Source organism: Martes martes (genome assembly GCF_963455335.1).
Source record: "Martes martes genome assembly, chromosome: 2".
In the NCBI taxonomy this organism is placed as follows: Eukaryota; Metazoa; Chordata; class Mammalia; order Carnivora; family Mustelidae; genus Martes; species Martes martes.
The window spans coordinates 201,524,238-201,549,012 of record NC_137889.1 but is presented as its reverse complement, the minus strand read 5'-3'; the positions used below and the strand labels follow the sequence as shown (position 1 = coordinate 201,549,012).

General features: G+C 42.3%; 1 protein-coding gene across 1 annotated transcript in view; it reads right to left on the bottom strand.

The window, feature by feature from the left end:
* The window catches only part of FRAS1 (Fraser extracellular matrix complex subunit 1), a gene marked incomplete at its 5' end in the record, with an annotated part of 403,879 nt that overhangs the window by 235,311 nt on the left and 143,793 nt on the right, over nt 1-24,775 (bottom strand). Inside the window, 4 exons of the mRNA XM_080796111.1 lie at nt 4,390-4,523; nt 7,355-7,514; nt 14,877-14,969; nt 24,019-24,126. Of these exons, the coding sequence (XP_080652237.1) occupies nt 4,390-4,523; nt 7,355-7,514; nt 14,877-14,969; nt 24,019-24,126 (495 nt within the window). The remainder of the gene's footprint in view (nt 1-4,389; nt 4,524-7,354; nt 7,515-14,876; nt 14,970-24,018; nt 24,127-24,775) is intronic.

Here is a 24,775-nt window from a genome sequence, read left to right as displayed (position 1 = left end):
GGAGGCCGGGAAAGATCTAATGTCTACACAATAGAGCTACGAAAACCCACCAGCCCCTCAGACAAGGAGACATGAACCTTAGCATCTGGCTGTGGATCCGAGCAGGGGAGTTAGCCAGGGCAGGACATTCACCCTGCAGCTTTCAAGCATGGGTACGGATTTCTCTTGACCAAGGATGAGTAAACAGAAGGAAAGAACTTGGAGAAAAAAGCTGAAGAGCGAGCAAAACAAAAACATTCTAAAGATTCAGAGAAAGAGCAGACAGGCTCCTGAATGCTACCTACTACAGGATCTGAAAGAAAAGACTTGAAAGTTATTCTGCAACTTCAGTAAGATGCATGAAAATGTGGTCTTTATTAAATAGAAGCAAGAATAAAGAAAGAATAAGGGTTAGGATAAAAGTAAACAGATGAACCAATGAGAAAAAAAATAAGGAAGAATTAAAAGAAAAAGTGAAATGGTCAAATTAAAATCAATACTTGAAATAGTAAATACAAATTCGAGAAGCTCTCTCCATATGACGAGGAAAGATACGAAGTGAAAAATGATGAGACAGACCATGATTGGTAATGAGGGGGAGAGAGAGGGGAGCAATTTAAGAATCATCGTAAGTGTTTCTGAGGAATGAGAATAATTGGAATGAATATGATTAAATTAAAGCCATAAATGAAGAAAACCTGAAAAGGCTGTACCATATTCTAGACATATTTCTCACCTAGAAATATCCTTAAAAAGTGTTTCATTTATAAAGATAAAGAAACATCCTGCAAGATAGAGAAAACTAGTTGAACACAATGGAATAAAAAGCAGACAGACCTCAGACTTCTCCATAGCACTAAATTTCAGGATTCAGGGAAAGGAGCCCAAATGGTTGGGATGTGAAAAAAATTATAATTGCCCCCAATATTTGAGCCCTTCAATTATCTCTAAGGTATACAGACAGGAAGAAAATAATTCTCACTTAGTGGCTCAGAAGACATCTAATCTTCTCTTTTTTTTTTTTTTAACTGAAATTCTTCTATTAACATGTAATGTGTTATTTGTTTCAGGGGTACAGGCCTGTGATTCATCAGTCTTACATAATTCACAGCACTCACTATAGCACATATCCTCCCAGTGTCCATCACCCAGCCACCCCATCCCTTCCGCCCCCCTCCCCTCCAGCAACCCTCAGTCCAATCTTTTCTTTCTTGAAAGAACATTCAAAGACGAAGTTCGACCTACTCAGATTCATCAATATGGGGAATGGGAAAACTATAGTACTAAAAAAATTGGTGGTAGTATCATCAGGAATATTTGGGGTGCCTGGGTAGCTCAGTCAGTTAAGTATCTGCCTTCAGCTCAGGTCATGATCCCAGGGTCCGGGGATCAAGTCCTGCAAGGGACTCTCCGCTCACTGGGGAATCTGCTTCTCCCTCACCCTCCCCCCTCTGTGCTCGCTCTTTCTCTCTCTCAAATAAATAAAATCTTTAGGGGCGCCTGGGTGGCTCAGTGGGCTAAAGCCTCTGCCTTCGGCTTAGGTCACGATCCCAGGGTCCTGGGATCCTCGGCTCTCTGCTCAGCGGGGAGCCTGCTTCCCCCCACCCCGCCGCCCCCTGCCTTCTGCCTGCCTCTCTGCCTACTTGTGATCTCTGTCTGTCAAATAAATAAAATCTTTTTTAAAAAAATTAATTTTAAAAATAAATAAATAAATAAAACCTTTAAAGAAATATATCATCAGGAACAATTCTCATCAGACTGAGCAGACCATTTTAATGAGACTACAAAAATGTGGATGGGTTAGGACTCTGTTCATTTGACATCTAGACAAAAGTAGCAAGTAATCTCGGTATGAATTTATATCCCTCCTTAAGGGAACAACACCCTGTTTGAACATAAGAAATTTCTCCTTTTGTTAGAGATTATCACCAACGTCTAAAATGTGATTGTAACTATGAAAAAACAAATATATTCACATTTGCCTACAAAAAAATTGAAATGAATTACCAAAAGAATCTATTACGGTGTTTTTGAATGATAGAAATATAAATGATCATTTTCTGCTTTTCTGCCTTTTCCAAACTTTCCTTAGTAAGTACAGATTCCTTTTACAATTTAAGAGGAAAGGAAAAAAAAAAAAACCCTCTTACATTAAAAATCAGTTTTTTTCTAGAGGTCAAGACCTGGAAATAATTTCTTCTGATGAACTTGCATGTTTTTAATATTTAATGAGTTAATGCATACAAAATACTTGCAGTCGTGTCCAGTGCTGTTAGTAACTGCCCTTCTGTGATTGTTAGTATAGATAATGCTTTGTAACTCTTTCTGGAAGGCCACTGAACACAATGGTTAAAGGTTGACTCACGTGTGGTCTCTTGAAGTTGTGGTGCCGAACCCAGGTGAGAAGCACGGAGGCTTCCTAACTGTGGTGTCTCACCCACGTCACTTAAGCTCTCCATACCTCAGTTTTAAGTACTGGCAAGAGGGGATGATAATAATAGCTCTTCATAGGATTGTGATGAGAATTACAGAGCTCTGAAAATTAATGATTGGCATATAATAAATGCTAAAAATGTGGTATGATGAGGACATACATGATGGTAGATGGTAGACAGTGGTAATGGTGTTTCCATCAAAAGCCTAAATTTTTAACACCCCTTTATATCATCAGAACATCCAATATTTACTAATGATATTAAATCAAGAAAAATATTTCTAAGTAATCTGAGAGTTTTTTTTTTTTTAAATACGTCATGGCAGAAATATAACCTTAGTGTGAGAGTGATTAAAATCAACCCATTTTCAAGACTTGAGAATGCTTACATATCAACTAGCTCTAAAGTACGGTACCAAATTTCATCTTTTTAAATTAATTATGTATATCAATGCAGACTCTATGTGATGTAATGTTTGAAGCTAGAGCTCATAGAGCTCAGAGTTTTTTTTTAATTTTTAAAAAAGATTTATTTATCTGGGAGAGAGAGAGAGAGCGCGCGCACATGCATGTGCGGGGGTGGGGAGGGCAGAGGGAGAGAATCTCAAGCAGATTCCCAGCTGAGCATGCAGCCTGATACGGGGCTGGATCCCACGACCCTGAGATCATGACCTGAGCTGAAATCAAGAATCCTACACTTCACTGACTGAGCCACCCAGGAGCCCCACTCTATGTAATGCTTCTAAGAATGGGAACTAGTGCTTTCAATTACTCCAATATCTACGCCCCCTAACATGAAGTCTGTTCAGGTTTCAACGATTTAAAGCAGAAGGCGCACAAAGGGGTGTTTCCTCCGTGCGTCCTCCCACTTTCCTTATTGCCATCGAGGCAAACTGCTCAACTGCCCTTCATACACAAGCGGACGGAATCCTGGAAAGTGCTACATCAAAACGCCCCCGCACCTCCGCGTCCTCTGAACGTGAGATGTGCTGCAGCTCCCCCGGGAAGCCCATTTATAATCTCGGCGCTGGGCGAAGACTTGGTGATGAATGGGGACGTGTGACACGAGTGCCGTCGTTGCGGTCGTGTGGGTAATACAACCTAGTCTTTCAATTAGGTCCATTTTCCCTTTATTTGGCATTTAGCATTTCTTGTCTAATTGCCTTTTGTCCGCCTATAAAAATATTGCCCAATTGTCACAATATGCCCTGTTATTGATTTTGTTTCATTTGACACAAAGTACGGCTCTGTATCAACTGAATGTTGGCTTCCAGCTTTTCCTTAGATCAAAAATGAGCTATATTTCAACTGGAGGCAAACTCCTTTCGTGATTATCTATCAGCTGCCAAGGAACATCCATAGAAACCCCCGGAAGAGTAAGAATCTGTAAAATGCCACGTATCCCACGTTTACTTGCCATTGATCTTCTCCTCTAAGTTTGTGTGAAGAGTCTAATATTTTGAAAATCTGACGAACTTTAAATGAAAAACAAAATCCATGATTTTTTAAAGCTCCCCAGAGACAATCCAAATAATTTGAATCGTTCTAAGAATTAAAAAGTGTACATCTGGATAATCATGTTCAAAGACATCCATATGTCTTAAAAAGCGGGACGATACCTATGCCTTGAGAAACAAGACCTGATCACATTATGGACTTTTCCAGATGTTCAACTCGACATTTTTGCAACATCTGCAGCTGGAGCTGGTGGCTTCTTTGCGTGGACCCCCCAAGGCTCACTTTCATTACGTAACGCTTAGCTTAAATGGCTGGTAATTAGATCTATCTGCAGCTTCTGAGGGTAAAAGAAATGTGTCAGTGGTGGTCTCCAGAAGTATAAGGAAAACAAAACAGCCTTTGTGTCTTGTTCCTAGGACTCTCAAGGCCTGTGTTGACAACCGCAGAAGAGGCCCCACGTTCCCAAACAGTGATGTTAATAGTCCAGCAAGGGTCCATTCGGAGGCTGTCTTCCTTACCTGGTTACAAAACAGAGGCTGACACTGAGCTGTGAAGCACTCGACGACCCCATTTCTACACACACATTTGGCACACCGACTCAAAGGCCAGTCTTCCCCATCCTGAAATACATGGTCTTCATAGGAACACGGTTCTGGAAGGTTAGAAAAACAAGGATTATTGGGGACTGACTGCACACCCTGATCCCAGGGCTGACTGCATGGGTGTGGACAGTGCAGTCCTATAGGGCCCTCTGGTTGGGGATTAAAACTCTGCAGTCTCTGTATGGAGTTCTTCTGTTTGTTTTTTAAAGTGGGGGGGGGGGAAATAGGGAGGAGTAGAGAGAGAGAATCCCAAGCCTGTCCCACATTCAGCATGGAGCCCAAAGAGGGGCTTGGTCTCATAACCCCGAGATTATGACCGGAGTTGAAATCAAGAGTTGGACGCTTAACTGACTCAGCCACCCAGCCACCCACATCGTATGGCGCTCTTAATAATCTTCTGTCTGAGTTTTATAAGTGAAGTCTGGTGAGACGACGTAACCTGTGCCGGGGAGTCTCAGTTCATGCCCGGTACCAATCCCACTGCCTCCTTGCCTTCCTGAGATGGGTTCTTAGCCACTGGCTCCCAAACCCACACCAGCTGATGTGGAGAACAAAGGCAAAAGAACATAGAAAAAAATAAATTTCTTTTGCAGCCCATTGACAAGTACTTAAGACAGGCAGGATGACTTTCCTCCAGGAACTCAACTGCCTCCAGGTTAATACTCTGCTAGAGGCAAAAGGCAATTAGCCCAACTTCCAGGATTCTGTAAGTCTTCTTTAACATACAAAAATCCCTTTGGAAACTTTATCTTCACTGCCTTAGATATATGTTAGCAATCATCCTCCAAGCATACAGCCTACTGCTACCCATCTGAAGGGCTCAGGACTAAGGTTTTACTAGACAGTAGTAAATGACCTCTTCCCAACAGCAGCTAGCCCTTCAAGGTCCTGGAAACCTCGCTTCCAATTCCTTACAGACTTATGCTATCCCTAACCCCCTCCCGACCTGAAAGTATATAATCGGTCACTCCTCGTGACCCCAGCGCAGCTTTCTGCCCAACAGTCCTTTCCCGTGCTTTAAAAAAAAGTACCTTTTTTTTGCACTGAAGATACCTCAAGAATTTCCTTGACCATTCACTCTCAGACCCCAACATTTCACATCACAGTGAAGGCTGCCAGCCCCCAGCCACAGCGGGGACCCCGAAGCAGGTGCTAGGAGACTGCACGCACCTAAGTGCCAACTGGCAGGACGGAGGCCAAGAAGACCTCTTAAAGAGCAAGAAAGGGTCCCACAATCCCAGCCAGCCAACTTGCCACCCCCGAACTCTGTTGTTCAAGGATTTTTAAGAGAGTGGGGCACCTGGGTGGCTCAGTGGGTTAAGCGTCTGCCCTCGGCTCAGGTCATGATCTCAGGGTCCTGGGATCGAGCCCCGCATTGGGCTCTCTGCTCAGCAGGGAAACTGCCCCCCCCCCCATCTCTGCCTGCCTCTCTGCCTACTTGTGATCTCTCTCTGTGTGTCAAATAAAACGTATTTTTAGTTGCAGGGTTCTTTGGCCCAAAGCAGCTGTCAGTCCTCTTGGGTGGGTGACATCTGAAATGCGTGAGGCAAGCACTGTATTTTCATCGTTTCCAATGCATACTTTTTAATCCTTGTACTTGTTCTCCAGAGTAAAGGAATGCCAGGAATGGGATAACTGAGGATCAGAAAAAAACCAGGGTCTTTTTATTTTATTTTTTTTAAGACTTTATCTATTTATTTGACAGACAGAGATCACAAGTAGGCAGAGAAGCAGGCAGAGAGAGAGGAGGAAGCAGGCTCCCTGTCGAGCAGAAAGCCTGATGCGGGGCTCGATCCCAGGACCCTGGGATCATGATCTGAGCCGAAAGCAGAGGCTTTAACCCACTGAGGCACCCAGGTGTCCCCCAAACCAGCGTCTTTTTAAAGGAAAAGGCAGAGGCGCCTGGGTGACTCCAATGGTTAAGCATCCAACTCTTGATTTCGGCTCAGTGCCTGATCTCAGGGTTGTGAGATCAAGACCGGTGCCCGTGTTGAGCTCCACGCTGGGTGTGGAACCTGCTTCAGATTCTTTCTCTCCCTCTGCCCCTCCCTATGTTGCTCCTCCCTCAAAATAATAAAAATAATGAAAGAATAAAATTACTTAATTAAAACAATAAAAGGAAAAGGCAAAATAGAGTATGGCTTTCAGGTATTATTAAATAAAAGAATAATTTTAGTCTTCATATGCTGGGAGAGGATGTAATGCAGCAATAAGAATAATTTGTATTTATCGTGAAGTATCTACTACTCAGTTATAAAAATGGAAGGGATATATATCCCTGAAATGTAATAAAAGGAGTACGTGGACCAAGCATGGTCCAAGGAAGGGCCTGGAAGGGTGCCCCTGTCTGGCTGAATGGGGCTGTGGTTTGTAGGCAGGCATCATCTCCACAGAGACCATGCCACAGAGACAAATGAAAGACCGGCTTCCTGCTCTGCATGTCTTCGAGAAAGATGTTATGTCATCTCAAAGACCAGCCGGCAGAACTGGTGCTAGTGATGCTACATGGAGAAGCGATCTGTTCATTCTGTCTCTGCCAAGAGGCAGGGGGAACTACCTTGGCCTTATGGAATCACATCAAAGAATCTCGTCCCTCCTCCCTTCCTTCTTAGGAGCTGCAAATGCCAAGGGATGCTTTGGGCCAGTGCAAAACAAATAAGTCAGAGACTTGCAGAACCCCAAATCCGGACGAGAGCTTAAAGGTGTGTTCCAACCTCACTCTCTACATCATTGCTTCTGCCAAGTGCAAGGCTCCAACCTGGTTCCCATAAGGAACAGGGTTAGGGATCTTTGAGCCCCTGAGCAAGGAGGAGGAAAGTTGGGCTGTCAGCAGGTAAACCTCCAAGGCAAAGAGGGTCTCTTTCTACAAGTTCATACTCACTCCCAGGGCCCACACACACTGGGCAGCAGCTTCCTTCCGGGATGAATTCCAGCTCCTGCTGTCCGCACGACAGCGGTGGGCACGGCTGGGGGCTGCAGCGGACTTGCCCATGAGTACAAGAGCACACGCTGCACGGGGAGGAGGTCCACTCTGTCCCATGCTGGGGGTTGGGGGAAAGAAGGAAAGGGGTGTTGTCAGAATATGGCTTTCATTTGACAAACAGAAACAAACCTCTAACACACAGCAGGGACGGTGCTCAGGAGAGACGGAAGAGAGCTCTAGGCTTACAAGGTTAAGACCAGGGTTTACAATGTTCCGAGTCAGACACCAATTAAAAAACTGCATTTTCTTTTCTTTTCTTCTTAGTATGCTTAAGATTATATTTGGAGTTTTCAGTTTTGTGTTTCAGAAAAACACAAAAAGAAAATTAAAAAGTACCCTGACCCCAATCATTTAAAAAAACTCTATAAAGCCTAAAATATTCACACACATATATGTATTTACTGGATTCTGTGTAACGGTCCTATTGTTTTCAAGAGCTCTCACTCTGTTCTCTTCCTCCCTCCCTTCCTCTCTTTTTCCTCTCTCCTCTTCTCTTCTCTTTCTCTTTCTTTCTGCCTTTACTTTTTACCCTGATTAGTTCCCACATTCCTCTTTCCCTCCCCCCCGACTCCCTCCTGCTCCAGTGATCTGGTCCTGGGGGAGAGTCGGACCGCCAGCCACGCCGCCCACAAACTGCAGCGCCAACTCAGAGCCTCGCTGCGTACACAGAATGTTGCTGGTCCACTTCGGGCTGAAAGCTAGCGCTGTACCAGTGACCTGGTGGACGCAGGTTTTGAGCCATAGGACTTATGGAGTACCAAAACTATTTAAATGCTTCACGTCAAATGTGGTGCAGAGTAAGAGGGGGGTGAACCCTGGATGTAAAAAGCCTCAAATATGTTGTCCGCTTAGGGCAGTAGATGGCAAAGGATGTCATGTTCTCAGTGGCAGAATGGGATAATGGTGGCCTTTATGAGACGTAAGGGGGGAAAATAAGCTTAATGAATGAAATTTTCCTCCTACAACATTTTCTTAAATATTGGAAACTGCTATCCTCTGCCTCTACAAAATGTGGCCTATGATGATAACTGACTCAGCCCAAATCATATATAAATTTCTATTAAAAACATCACACATTCCAGGTGCTCAATCACCAAAATACAATCTGGGGATTACAACTGTGTGACCGAGAAGCAAAGAGAATGAATGTCCTCGTGCTTCTCCTCAAGCCGTCTTCCCGAGCAGTTATTCATCTCTTTCAAACACAAAAGGACTCTGTCTGACCCACACAAGTCAGCACCCCCTTTATTCTGCAAATTGCAGCCCGGTTGCAAGCACACCATGTCTGGCATTTTGGAATTACTCATAACCTGTACTTTTATTATAATGAGGTAGTAATAGGTAGTCACAGTTACCCAATTATTTGGTGAGTCCCCACCTCACAATCACGGAGATTACTTTCTTCTAGGCAGACTTCTTGGAGCACAAGAGAACAATAACACAAGTGTCCACACAGTCAGAAGAACTGAGGGTCTCCTTGGAGACTCCCAGCTCAGCCCTCCCTGCCTTGGGAACCGTGAGCGAGTGACTTAACCTTTCTAAATCTCAGCTTCCTGGTGTGAAAAACTGAAATGGTATGACAGTACCCCCTTCGCAGGGTTATTAAAAGGATTTAATGAGGTCATTTGTTAAAGAACAAGCAAGGGGCAGGGGTGGGTGGCAGGCAGAGGGTGCTCAATCCTCTCTCCTCTTTCCCCTGCATTGAGTTCATAGCCTTCCTCCTCCTTTTCGCACCTCCGTGCCGGTTGTAACTGTAGAAATGGACATAATATCAAGGCCAAGTCCTCTAGCACCAATTTTTACATCTGCTAAGTTAAACACAAAATTCCAAATTTAGTACAGCACATAAATGGGCAAGCCCACAACTTGCTAATAATATATTGGCTAATAAAAGATAGGGAGCAATTGACCTTTATACTTTGAAAAGCCTAAGCATAAAAGCAAAGAAAGAAACTCTAAGAGAAAACTTGATATTTCCTATGAGTTAATGAGTTAAAATTTTAAAATTCTGTCAAAAATACATTTTACATAAAATTAGAGGCGAATGACCAACCGACACAAATTGCAAATTATATTAATGAGAACTAAACTATTATGCAAAAGCATTTATAAGCAATAAGAAAAAAAACCAATAAAAAATAAGCTTATAGGCTATTTAACGTTATTAATTGCAAAGAAATATTAATTAAAGTAAAATTGGATAATACTTTTTAATATCAGATATGGGAAAATTTTTTAAATTCATAGTAGTGTTGGTGAAGCTGCAGTGGGGTGGGATTTTCTCCTGGGGAAGCATCTGGAATGCTCAGCCACGTGGGGCTTGACCAAGGTAAGCATACTGAAGAGGTTGCACTACCCGTGATCCTCCCACTGCATTTCTCATTAGACACAGACAACTTAAAATTGAATTTTAGTGACCACAGATGACATAGCCCCAATCCTCAAAATCTTTAGCTGCTTTGGCCTACTAAATTCACTTTTAAGAAGTTATCTGAAGAAAATGACCAATAATAACACACAAAGTAATTTTAAATACAAGGAATTCCATTTCATTGCTCTTTATAGCAGAATTGGAAATAATTTCATGAAAATTAGAAGCTACCTAAATACCTAATAATAGGAAATCATGTTCTCCAAGGGTATGCCAGGGAACCATTCACAATGTTATATTAAAAAATAAGACATAAACTGTACACACAGTATCACTACAAGTATGTCAGAACCTAGATCTCTATCCATCTAACCATCTCCACTGCCACCCCTCTCCAAAAAACTGAGAAAACGGTAACAGTGATTTTCATGGTTTGGAAACTACCAGTGATTTTTTTTCTGCTTGTACACTTTCTTATTTTTTGAATTTTCACCATAAACATATTTTTACTTTTGTCATCAGAAAGCAAATGACTGTTTAAAATATCAAATAAATCATTTAAATGTCTTAAATAAAGCAAAACGTGAAGGCTGCATATAAAATAACTTGAAGTGAACTCTATTCTATTTACTACAAGTTAGGAGGTTGTTTCTAAGCATCTCGACATTTCACTTCATTAAAACAAGAGCTTATTCTCTTGCTACTCAGAAACACTAACAGTTGTTTCTTAAGCATTTGCAGTCATGCCACCTTTCAGACAGAGACCACAAAAATTAATGACAATAACAACCTGTCAATCACCCAAATTTTGTCATCTGTAAAATGAGAGGGCTGTGTGGGTTATTCTCTTTGGTCTCTTCAAGATCTCTAATGATGTGAATCTATTATGTAACTCAAGAGACATAAAATGAGGCAGGAGATTCCTCCTTCACAATAAGCTTGAAAATTATGGAAATAACAATGAACACCGGGTAGGGAGTCTCCAGTGCTTGATGTCAAAGCCACAGAAGAAGATCAGATGATGATCCAAAGTACACGGAGTGATGGAGACAAATTGCTCTCTTTTGGGAAAAAGTCACGTAAGTCCCCAGTGATGCCACTCTCAGCAGAGGATGACTAGAGATTAAGGGGTAGGGGGTTTGGCACAAGCCGATATCTATCTATCTGATCAATCTATCTATATAAAATTTTAATATAATGGCAATAACTGAATATATAACATATATACAATTGCCTAGAGTTCTCTACACCTATTGACAAAAGCGTGATTTTTTATAAACACTGTAGCAGCGAAGAGAGCTTTGTAAAGCCAAGGAATAACGGACACACAAAGTGACGCTCCCAGACCTGGTTTTAGCTGCATCACCTTAACCTCATTAATACCTTCAGAAAAGATGAGATTTTGACATGGGACAAAAGCGCATTCTGCAGACAACATCTTCAATATATGCTCCTGCGTAGCCAGCTAAGAAGTTGGCCTGGCTGTTGACATAAGTCCAAAGGAAAGATAAGGTCTTAAAGTATTTGCCTGGCTTGCCGGCAGAACAATAAAATAATTTTTCTTCATATAATTTGTTCCTGTTATGAAGTTACAGACCCAGAATACTAACTACCTGGGAATGTTCTGTGCATATTATAATTACATCCTCCGCTTTGAAGAGAACAAGGCTGTGGAATTCGATATTCATTTCTTCCTTCACACACATAAATTAGTACTCCTTTTCGCCTCCCACGCAGGCAGACGAGCTGACCTCTCCCTGCGCTCCATATTCAGTCGGATATGGGCACGAGGGCATCTCCACCTGCCACTTTCTTTTTCAGGGAATCTTCAAGCACGATCTTCTCAGACCTGACATTATCTGGTGATGGGATTAAATTAGTAGAGAGGGAAAGAAAGGGGATTGATGGTCCTGTTCCCTCCCCTCCACAAGCTGATTCGTGGGGCAAAGAATAGGAAAAAGCACTCCAGCACTCTTTTAGGAAAACATATTTCAGGCTTGTCTCCCTGAATGGTTGGCAAGGCTGGGCAGCGATCCAAACACTAATTTGAAGGGATAGCTTTGGGGAGGTCATGGAGGAAGTAGTCCCCTAAATGCTGGCTGTAATAAGCCCATGTAAGACTCTCAAATAAGCGGGAGTCGGCCAAAAGGCTCAAGCGTTTTCCTCACTCCAGGGAAGGTGTCGGGACTTGTCTAGACTTGTTAGAACGCCAGTTGTGTAAGACGCCGTGGACGCTGCAAGCCAAGGCAGCGCTCCGGTGCGGTGACGCCGAGTCATTAAAGCTGCCCCGTGCTGGACTCATCCTTGACGTTCCTTTGCTTCGACCCTGTTCTCTGGAGACAGTCTCACTTCAACAAATTCCCCTCCTCCTCACCACACTCACTCTATGCTAAGGCCTCTTGTAAAGCCCTCTCTTAGGGGAAAGGTTTCACCTCGGATCACCAATCTGAAGTTCTTAAAACACCGGGCTATTCTGTAGCTACAGGGAGAGGGTCTCCATGACCTGCCCTATAGAAGCAAGCCAGAGGCTAAAGACCAGATTACTGCAGTTCAGGGAGAGAGGAAAAGTGCTCTGGATGGCTTCCCAAGCAAGCTGAAAGGGGCAAAAAAAAAAAACCCCACAAAGAAACCCAAAAACAAACTCTCCAAGATTCAGGGAAAATGCTAGTGATAGAAGAGACAAGGTGAGATTCAGAGCAAACGCAGAAAAGTATTTAAACCATGCAAGATAATAAGTAAGAAGGCTTTGGGAAGACTCTAGTGGAAGTGACAAAAGTAAGAGAGGAAGGAAGGGCAGGAAGACAAGAAACGCGATGATTTTGACTTTACTAAGACTAAAATTAGATGATTTTTTTGTCTTGAGTTAAAAAAAAAAAAATCATTCTTCTATCTCTATTTGAAGAAGTAGACCACTAGAGAATTTTTCCTTCAGAATATAGTTCCTGAAATTCAGCCTTTTCTCACTTACATCAAGTCCCAGAAATACACCATTTTCTGAGGAGTACACTTTGAAAGTTGCATATGGGTAACCGACACATGGATATGTTCTCACCCAGCTTAGAGCTTTCCATGTGATGATGTCTTACAGCAGAATGGGGCGGGGGGAGGTGGGAAGAAAGAGCTTTCCAAACTCTTCCAGAAAAAGCTGGACACCAAGCAGATTTCATTTCTTAACTAATCCACCAGAAGACCTGTGGTCCTAGAACTATCCCGCTCCATGGGTCGTTGGTCAGGTCAAGGGCCAAAACGCCGTTGGAACAAGGAGAGAGGTAAGTTGGAGAAGGGATTTGCTCGCCGTGTGGGCCCTCCAGTGACTGGTGTTTACTGACCACCTACTCTAGGAAAAGTTCAATGCTAAGCGCCTGGTTAGGTAAGAGGCATGATCACTGCAAAGAGGCAGAAAATACCGTCAGTGTTCTCAAGTGCCTTAAGCCAAGACAAGAAGATTGCACATGTGCACAGATACGACACAAGAGAACAAATGATGAATGGCATTAGAGCGCAAAGATTTACTGAACTTGGATGTTCCATGTCCCCCGTATTCCATTTCTTTGATATGTCTGATTGTCCCTTGACCTTATTTTGGATCCTGTGGACTCCTTTATCTGAGAGATGCAGCTTGGTGCTTTTGACTTTAAACCACATCCCTATTCAGATCCTTATGACCTGGCATTACTCCTATCGCCTGTGTGCTCTACGGCACTTGCCATCCCACAGAGGATCCTCTTCAGTGGCACGTGAGGTGTCCACCACTCTTTACAGCACAGACTGCATTGAGCAGCAACGGGGGATACGTGGTCTGAGGACATTCCCAGCATAGATCCTGCCTGGGTATCCCTCAGCAACCCATTGTGCAGAACTGAAAGAGCGGCTTCCTCAGGTAAAAGGGAGACAGTGGCTCGAGGGAGATGATCCTGTCCCATGGGGAAAGTACACTAGGCTCACCGAATTTTAGGGACACACACTGAATAGCAGCCTAGAGTGGGTATATCCAATCCCGTTAACCTGAATGGGCAGGGGCACTAACCTGGGGAGAGTTTTGTATCAGCTGGAAGATGAAGATTAAAGCAAAGAACCTCTTTCCACCACATTCAACTTCACCAACTGCCTCTGGGTAACACTGAGGTATAAGCAAAGATGAACTGTACCTGTTCCATTTTCATAGTTCCTGCTACAAACCCTGCAAAGGTACTTTTTAATCTGTACTTAATGTCTGTAAATGAATTCTAAAGGGTCTGGAATGAGAAAGTATAATCAAGGAACTTTAGGACTGATTCCTAATATTGTGGTTCTAAATGGGTAGATGAGCATTTGGCCTCTTAGGGAAAATTGGGCCATGCCTATGGACATTTCTGGCTGTCAGGACTTAGGGGTGCTACCAGGATCCAGTGGGCAGAGGTCAGGAATGCTGCTTAATATCCTACGATGCATAGGACAGCCCACACAGCACAGCCTAAAATGTCAATAGCGCTGAAGTGTAGAAACTCCACCTAATGGAAAGAGCACTGAATTAGGAGTAGGAAGGCCAGGGTTCTAGGCCAGGTTATACCACTTACTTATACCATATGACACTGGGTCAGTACCTTAAGCTCTTTTCAAGTCAATGCTTTTATCTTCGATACAGGAGTAATAATATCTGCTCTATCCACTCGGGGTTGTCGGTAACTATCGAATGAAAAAAAAAACACGTGGTACACGCAGACAAGGTGGTACCTAATTATCCAGCATCACGACTTCTTCCACATCAACATTCTCAAACTACTCTTTATACAGACACAAATTCAATCTACAAATATTTACGTAGGACCTATGGAATAAGTAGAACTGTTTTAACCTTATTCAAGAAACCCAAATGCCCATAGAAAGTCAAATGACTTTCAGGTCCTCTGTGGCCCAGACAAAAAAAAAAAAAAAAAAGAAGAAGAAGAAGAAGAAGAAGAAGAAGAAGAAAAGAAAACCTTTCTTACCAACACAAGTGCAGCATTCAGTTTTCTCTTTAGCCCAATGATCCAAAGGCACAGAATCAACCCCAGGTCAGAATACACTTACCGCATAGATTTTCTCTTCATGGCGGCAAGATCCGGGAGTCCTCGACACGCACTCAGGGCAGCACTGGTTGGCCGCTATTTGAAGCACTTCTCCCTGAGCATTTAAAAACAGCTCAGAGTAAGATGGCGGCGGCAAACACACCCACGATGGCTCGCCGGACCCCAAGTCATCTCAGATTCACTACGTTCCACGGGTTTCCACGTGACAAGAGACAGGGTAAACCAAATAAACCGACAAAAAGATTCCCTCTGTCAAGCTTTTCTCAGAGTCAAAATGAACCCTCTTGTGAAAGTAATTTCCTTGAAAACTGTCTACACCTTTTCACAGACAATAAAGTGGGGAATTTTATTCACTAGCAATGCTCTTTCTGAGTACCACACAAGAAAAGAAATTAGGGTAAGAGAAGGGCTGTGTCTCCCTGAAGGGGTTGTTTCCCTCTGCTGAGAAGGGAAGACATGGGGTCAGGGGGTGGGGGGATGGGGTGGCCAGAGAGCTGGCAGGTGTTCTAGCTGTCCTAGGAAGGTCTGACGCGCCCAGCAGGCAGGGAGCTCAAGTTCTGATGTTCGCTTTTACTAGACAGAGTAGCAAGGCACAGGGGGCAGGGACTGAAGGACAAAGCTAGGAGAGGAAACAGCATTGTTGTGGGGGTATCCCATGTACTGTGGGGAGCCGGGTAGAATTCCTGGGCTCCAAGAAAGATCTACATTGTTTTTCAGGCCTTCTGTAATTCCAATAGCGTTTCCTATCAAGATGTGATACTATCAAGGGAATGGGCTACCACATGATACCCCAGGATTTATTGGGAACTGTCAGGTTAACCAGCCATCCATTTGCCACGGTGAACAATCCATCTATCCTTGCGTTATTAAAACTGTGGATCAGAGAGCGTATGTTTCTCTTTGGGGCCCAGTGAACCTCTGACTCATCTTGTTTTCTCCTCTTAGGTATCTCCGTGTTCATTTCCACAAGTCTTAAAGATGTGACAGAACGGGCAATGAGTAATTTAGACCAAAAATAGTAAGAGAACCTGCATGAACCAGGGATTCACGATTTATTCACAGAATAAAAGTCTACAAAGAATTCACCCAGTAGAACGAAAAAAAAAATGTGTGTGTGTGTGTGTCTGTGTATGTGTGTGTCTGTGTGTGTATGTCTGTGTATGTGTGTGTCTGTGTGTGTGTCTGTGTGTGTCTGTGTGTGTCTGTGTATGTGTGTGTCTGTGTGTGTGTCTGTGTATGTGTGTGTGTGTCTGTGTATGTGTGTGTCTGTGTGTGTGTGTCTGTGTATGTGTGTGTCTATTAATGTTTTGGAACTGCTTCCATTTAAAAAAATTGTACCCACGAGAGCGTTCTAATTTTATATAACTACATTCATAAGAGTGGGTGAAAAACAGGACTAAGATTTTACCACTGTTCATCCGCTAAACAGATAAATAGAATTCTATCTAGCAACAGTGATCACCAAATTCGTCTACTTTGCTTGATAAAAGATAAAATACACAATTTGGGGTTTTATAAAGTTGTTTATACTATGCAACATTAATGACTTTTCAGAAAATTGCCCTCTGAACTCAAGAGGAAACTAGACTTCCCTGATTTTCACTAAGATGGTAAAATGTAGAAACTACATCAGCATCATTTCCATTAAGAATTTCACACAGAAAATGAGATCTCCAAGCTGTTTATATTCTAACATGGAAGCAGGGAGCAAGGGAGAAAGGCATGCAGAATGGAAGAGTTCAAGGAATAGTTTAAGCACCCAAATTAGTTTTATTTTCTATAAAAACTGATTTTCAGATTCGGCCCCCAATATTCATTTATTTGTAATATTCTTTATTTGTGACTGGCAGTGGAAGGGTCCTCAACTTGAGTCTAACTATTGAACTTGTGGTGGTACATCAAAGAGGTGATTGGGCACACTATTGGGTATTTACCCAGAAGATACACATGTAGGGATCCAAAGGGGCACGTGCACCCGAAGGTTTATAGCAGCAATGTCCACAATAGCCAAACTATGGAAAGAACCTAGATGTCCATCAACAGATGAATGGATAAAGAAGAGGTGGTATATATAGACAATGGAATTCTATGCAGCCATCAAAAAATCCGGTATCTTGCCATTTGCAATGACGTGGATGGAACTAGAGGGTATTATACTAAGCGAAGTTAGTCAGTCAGAGAAAGACAATTACCATATGATCTCTCTGATATGAAGAATTTGAGAGGCAGGGTGGGGAGTCGTGGGGGAAAGGAAGGGAAAAATGAAACAAGATGAGACCAGGGAGGGAGACAAACCATAAGATGCTTTTAATCTCTCTGATATGAGGAATTTGAGAGACAGGGTGGGGAGTCATGGGGTAAAAGGAGGAAAAAATTAGACAAGATGGAACCAGGGAGGGAGACAAACCATAAGATACTCAATCTCAGGAAATAAACTGAGGGTTGCTAGGTGCGGGGTGGGTGGATATTATGGACATTGGCGAGGGTATGTGCTATGGGAGTGCTGTGAATTGTGTAAGACTGACAAATCAGAGACCCGTACCCCTGAAACAAATAATACATTATATTTTAATTTAAAAAAATAATTAATTAACTAAAAAAAAAAAGAGGCGATTGGGGCTAAAGGAAGAGAAAAGCATTTTGCACGTGGGAACTCAGAGGAGAGACGGAGTTCTTGCTCTCTAACCATGTGACCCTGCATAGCTTTGGAGCCGTGGGCTACCTGGAACACGTAAGCCTAGCCTTATTGGGGAACAGTGCGAAGTGACCATATGGGCAAGACATAGCAATGAAGATTACTAAGCTTGCTGGGCAAGATTACTTGCCCAGGATCTATAAAAACTAACCAAAAATAATTACAATGATCATTCGGCAATCATAGCTCACACTTAACTGGGTACTTAGAATAGCCAGGTACTCTTCGAAGCATATACATGTATACGTATATACATACACATATTTGTGCATATGTATATATGTGTACATATAAAAATATGTGTGTATATATGTATTATACCTATACAGCTAATAAGAGTATTTACCAAATTAAGTTGTGAGAGTTGTATTATGTGTAACTTACATAGGCAAATACTACTATTAGCTGCATTCAGATTTGCAGCTGAATCCCCATCACGTAATACAATGTTCCTTCACATGGCACCATATATATATATAGTATATACATATATATTTTCCAGAAATCCTGAAGAGAGGATTGGTCCTCACAGGACTGGGTTAAATAATCAAGGTTCTAAATACTTCTATTCTGTTTTTCTCACTTTGTCTCTGTCTCTGTTCTATGCAGCTAGCTCTCTAGCTAGCTATTCTAGGTAGATATAGGAATGGATATAGAATCTATTATATATGGATAGGATGCATAGAGAGATGACAGACGGTAGATAGATAGATAGGAAGAAAGAAAGAAAAAGAAAGAAAGAGAGAGAAAGAAAGAAATATTAGAATTGCCATTGACAATAGGTTATTTCTGGTCAATCCTTGAGTAAAACAAATTGTAAAAGGGCTTTTAAACATTTTTAAAAGATGGGAGTAACAAAAGTCATTAATAATAGGGTACATGTGATTCATTAACCTGTGCCACAAACTAATATAAATATACCACAGCAGATCTGAATAACAACACATGCTACTAAAGTTAGTAAACTATGTTTGCTGTGGTCAAAAGAAAAATTTTATTGTTGCTTGGACTAATTTGTCTATTTCTTTTATTGATTTATGGAGCTACCAATGTCAAAGCATACTTGAATCTTTGAGAAAAATGAAAAACATGAATCATCCAAAAAGAAAAAAAAAAAAAAACAACAACACATGCTACTGAGAAACACAAAGGAAAACTTAGAAGCAACATGGTAGAGTAGACATTACATTGGGTTCTGAGCTAGGGACTAAGGTTTTGTCATGGGTGTGCCACTTAGTAGCTCTGTGTTTCTAAGCAAGTAACTAAACCCCCAAAAGTCTGTTTCTTTGTCTAGAAAATGAGGAAGTCTGACTAAATGAATTCCAAAGGCCTCTTGTAGTTCTAACGTTCTATGATCTTTTTCATGACTTAAAATAAAGAACCCAAGTACTCTGTGACCCACTCACATGATCTTTGAGTCGGAAGGTTCTTTTGGTTGGATCGTCTGGTATAACCCTCTCATTTTACCCCTGAGGAACCTCCTTAAGGGTTCACAGTCCATGAGTTCACAGTCCATGATAAGGGCATTCTTATTACTATCATTCACCCATTTGCGGAGCGCTCCTTCATACTCACTCACTAAAGACTTGGCCCCTGGGTCTCAGTTTCTTTTCTACACAATGTCTAGACACAATTCTGGACAACTTCAATGTCTCTGAAAGTGACATTCTATCCTTGTACATTCTTAACCACCTCAATTCACATAATCTTCTTCACTTCACTTGAGCTCCCCAGGGTCATGGTCAACCTTGGGACCTACATATACTCCAAATTATTCTATACCAGAAATCTTCAACTCTCTAAATCTGAACCTTCTGGCCTTTAGCTCTCTCTCATCTTCACTCCTCCTCATACCACATCCTTCAGAAAGCTCCTTGAACACTTTTTTCCTTGCAGTCATTTAGCCAACTGGCCTCATTTTCCTATTCATGTTAGCCTTAATTCCCAATACTTCCTGTATATCTATTTTTTCTTGCCATTAATATGGCAAAATCCCAATCCTGGATCTATTCCACAATTTCTTTTCTTCCCTTACACTTGGCTAGGAAACGTCCCTTAGAAAATCATTCCATCATGCAGCTTGATACCCTCACATGTTCCCGATCTCCTGTTTTACCTCAACCTTGGTCAGCCCCTTTCTCTCCTCAGGGACAGCTCCTAACATTCACTCTCTTTCAGTTCCCAACAGAACCTCAAAGTCTTCACGAAGTAAGAATAGATCCTTTGGATACAAGCTACTTCAGTATCCTGTCCCTTTTCTTACTTACAAATGTAACTATTTCTGTATCTATCCATGGCTCCTTCTTTCCACTTTTAGAGAAGGGTTGTCCTCCCCACCCCAAGCTCTGGATCCCACATGCTCTGTTCCCTAAAAACCACTCCTTCTAATTCATTCATTCTGTCTCTGTCCGTCTTCCCTACTCCACCTCCCAGATCTCCAGCTTCTCTCTTTTCTGGGTCATCCTCCTTTTCCTTCTAGCATGATCATGTCTCTTTTATGCTAATATCAAAAACAAAGTCCTTTTTTCCCCCCCAGGTACAACTTTTTTTTTTTTTTAATCAGTCTTGTTTGGTCATTTTACAAATATTGACTAAGCGTCATACACTGTGCTGTTTGATGGGCTGCAACAGTGAAGAAGACAAGGTTTTTGTTCTCCAGAAGCTAAGAGTCTGAAGGAGGAAGCAGACAAATAAATAGGCATTTGCAGTCTGGTCAAGGGCTATAATAAAGGTAAGCAAAAAGCACCATGGCCACACAAAGGAGCATTCAATGGTTGGGGATGGGAGGTTCAAAGAAACTTCAGAGATGTACTGGTGTTTGCCTAATGCCCCATTTCTCTCGCATTCTCAGCAAAGCTCCCTGAAAGAACAGCATTTGCTTGGCTTCCCAACCCCACTTTCCATTCATTCCTCAAACCACTACAATATAAGATTCCTCTCCCACCACTCCAATGACACCAGCTTCAGGGTGGCCCGTGATCAACACCATTGATACAAACGCCTTATGGAAACTCCCTACCCTCCTGGCTACCATAATACCTCTCTCTTGTCTGACCACTTCTTACCTCTTACCTCTCTGACCATGTCTCTTCAGTTTTCCTAAGTTCCCTCTCTTATGTTCACCTCCTTGTAAATGACAGTGTTCCCCAAATTGCATCCTTGATTTTGTACTGTTTCTTCACAAAATCTCTTAAGATGAGCTCATTAATTCTAAAGGTTTATGTTACTGACTATATGCTAATAATACTCATATACTGATTCCAACCTTGCTTTCTCCTCTGAGCTTTAGATTTGTATATTGGGTGGCTTATCCACCTGGCTCCTCCATGGACACTTCAAATGTAATGTTCCCTAAAATGAAACCATCATGTTCCTCCCAGATGGAATGCTTTTCTTCGTTATCCTATATTTCTAATATCAGTTGGTGGCTCAGATAACCAAAGAGTGCTCACACCGTAATTTGGGAATCATCTCTCCTTTTTCTTTCCCTCACCCTCCTGACTTCATTTGCTTCTGCTGATCTATCCCCTAAGTGTTCTTTAGCCTGCCCTTTCCTCTTGAGCCCTGTGCTACTGGTGCTCTGACTTAGGTGTTTATCCCCTCATCTGGATTGTTCTCACAGCCTCTGAATTGATCCCTGCATTTCTAATATCATGCATTATCTTAGAAAAACCAGAGGTCTTTCTAAAAGAAACATTGGACACTCTACCCATATGCAATCTTCTAATGAAATCTTCATTAGAAGTCTATCATCTTCAAAATAAAATCCCAAGCATGCAGCATAGTACAAGGCTTTCCATAACCTTGAACTTACCAGTTCTCTAGCCTCGTCTCTCATTTATTCATTCAGTCGGTCAAAAAAAGACTTACTGGGTACCTACCACACTCAGGGGCTATTGTAGGTGCTGAGGATATACAGTAAATAAAAGAGACAGTAAATAAGAGATATCAGTAAAATATACAGTATGTCTGATATTAGTTAGTGTCAAGAAGAAAAATAAAGCACAGAGGAGAGATAGGAAATGTGTGGTGGGGTAGGGATTTACAATCTTAAATAGACTGGTGTTTGGGCAAAATTTAAAGGAAGTAAAGGATCAAGCCACATATATTATCTGTATCTGGAGAAAAAGCAATTTGAGTGGGAAAGGCAGGGTGCAAAGGCTGTAATGGTGGGAGTGTGTCTGGCGTCTCCAGGGAACACCAAGCAGACTTGGTGTCTGAAGCAGAGTGAGCAAGGGACAGAACAGGAGATGAATTACAAGTTACAGAGGCGGAATAGCACCGTAACAGGACACTGTGAGCGAGTACTCTGAGTGAGAAGCCATGGGAAGCCACTGGAGAGGTTTAAGAAGAGAACCAACATGACCTGACTTAAATTTTAATAGGATCACCCTGACTGCTGTATCAAGATCACAATGAACAAGACAAGTACAGGAACAGTAAAACAAGTTAAAAGGCTACAGTGAGACTACAGACCCAAAAAAATGATAACAGGTGGGACCAGACTTAAAAGCAGGGAAATTGCATTTGGGACCTATGGTTTTATGAAGGAAGAGCTGGGTGTCTGCTAATGCACTGGATGTGGGATGTGGGAGAGAGTCAGGGCTCAAGGACGATGCTAAGTGTTCTGGCCTGAGCAACTGGGAGAAAGGAGTTGCCATTTACTAAGATGAGAAAAACCAGGAAAACAAATGAGAAAGGGACAATGTGACGTTCAGTATCGAACAAGGGTCAGGAACTTATCTTCTGGAAAGGGCCAGATAATAAATATTTTAGCCTTTGAGGGCCATATTTGGTCTACATCGCAATTACACAACTTCGTCCTTGTAGTGTAAAAGCAGCCCCAGACAACACATAAACAATGAGCATGCCTGTGTTTCAATAAAACTTTATTTATGAACACTAAAACTTAATTTCCTATAATTTTTGTATCATGAAATATTGTTCCATTTGTCTTTTCCTAGCCTTTTAAAAACATAAAAACTCTTCTTTGTGTCATACGAAAACAAGTGGCAGGTCAGATCTGGTCTGCTGGCCCCTGGAATAGAATACATTTAGTTTCCAGCAATACAATCGATATCTTTCTAACATTTAATGAAAGCCTTCTTTTTCTATTTTTTAAAAAGATGTTATTTATTTATTTGACAGAGAGAGACACAGCAAGAGACAGAACACAAGCAGGGGGAGTGCGAGCAGGAGAAGCAGGCTCCCCACTGAGCAGGGAGCCTGATGTGGGGCTCAAACCCAGGACCCTGGGATCATGACCTGATTCGAAGGCAGATACTTAATGACTGAGCCACCCGGGCACCCCAAGTCTTCTTATTCTCACAGGATACCACAGTTATTTGCATGAAATGGAAGAGGGTGTGTCTTCACGGTCTTCATATGATCAATTCAGATTCTGACATGAATCATTCAGCAAGCTAAGTAGAGACCTTTTAGGAGTATTTGCTCCATAAAATAGAAAGTCCCATGATATACAACAAAACATTATTAAATTTACCAACATTGGATGTACACCCGGCTTCTCAGAAACACACCCATGAGGAAACTGAGGCCGACAACGAAAGGTATGCAGAACCTTCCTCACTCTAATGTTAAAAACAGACAGAAACTTACTGGCACAAGATGGCATAAGGTCTCAAGATTATTATGGGGGAGGCAGGGAACTAAAAACACACCGTGCTTGTGGAATTGATAGAACGTTTTTTAAAGAAAATAATTTAGTCTTCTCCAGAAAGCTTCCAATGTTCAAACTTGAAGCTTAAGCTGTTTTTTTAATAGATTCACTTTAAAAAGAAAAGAGTCAGCAACTGGAAAAAATATTGTAACAGAATTAGATTTATAGTCAGAAAAAACTGAAAATTTTTAACAAAAGGGAAAGGAGGAAAAAATATCCCTCCTATACTTGGTCAACCAGGAGCTTTCTGGAGTCAAAGCCTCTCCCATGTTCCAAGGGAGCTCAACAGCCGGGCAATAATACAGTCAGTGGCAGAACAAAAAATGGTTTTAGAAAATTATCTTCAAGCAGTCAATGCTGACTCTCAATCCATTCAATGGCTTATAAATGTCGTGGTACATGTCTGTGGCTTTAGCATCTGTCAGCCCAGGGAAACCTCTGGGCAGCAGTTTATTAACTGCATAATTGTGGTTAAGTTGCTTGAAATCCCTAGGCTTCATTTCCGCATATGTAAAGTGGGGAGAAAGATTCCTACCCCCATAGTATTAAGTGGGGTAACATTTGTAAAACTGAGTGCCCAGTCCAGAGTAAATTCTCAAGAAAATAAGATACTCTTCAATGTGATGTGTTAAAATTCTCTCCTGCATTTCATACGGCTTCCAATCAGAGACTGGGATACGGGTCAGAACCAGATGACTGAAAAGACGCAAAAACCCTAACCTGCTCCGACTGTACCACGACATTTGGGATATAATGAGGATGCCGTACCTTCTCAAAGGCACACCGAGGGTTTCTGCAAACGGCAGGTTTGCAGAGGACGATGTTGCCATGGCAACGGCAGTTCTGGCATGAATCGGGCTTCCAAGTTGTGGCATCCTGCAAGGAAACACAGGCTCTGAGTTAAAAACTAGTCAGTCAAGGTAGGAGGCCAGAGAAGCAGCCCCATCGAGAGCCCCACGGTCTGAACAATTAAAAGGCAAAGGAAAGTCCCAGGCAGACACAGGGCCTGCTGGACACTGATTAAGCCCCGAGAGGCAATAAAAGCCGTATAATCCATTTCACCACAGTCAGCCCACGTAGCCAAAAACAAGGGCATGCGGCCGAGAGCTGTCGATACCCAGAGTAAAATCCATCGACTGGCCTGAAACCTCAGGAGGGCAGGCTGCTCCCTGACTTAACGTTTCTCTTTGCTGTTGACCAACTGAAACCATCGGAGCATGTTTAAAGGAAAATGACACTTGCACTAGCAGTAACCAGCATCCGAAAAGCAGCATTTGCCGTCAGTTAGTACCAGGACCCTAGGTCTTACCTTTGAGCCCTTGCATGCCGCCTACTGCAATGCTCGTAGAAACAAAGATGGAGTAAGTAGTTGGGTATTTTTAAGGCAGACCAACCAACACACCGGGTGGCTGTGACCTGCGCAGCTCTATGCTAAACATATTGGGGTACAAATGAGGCATGCGCAGGAGCACCGTCCATCAGACTCACGCGTTATCAGGGATCGTGAACATGAAAGCCTTTGACT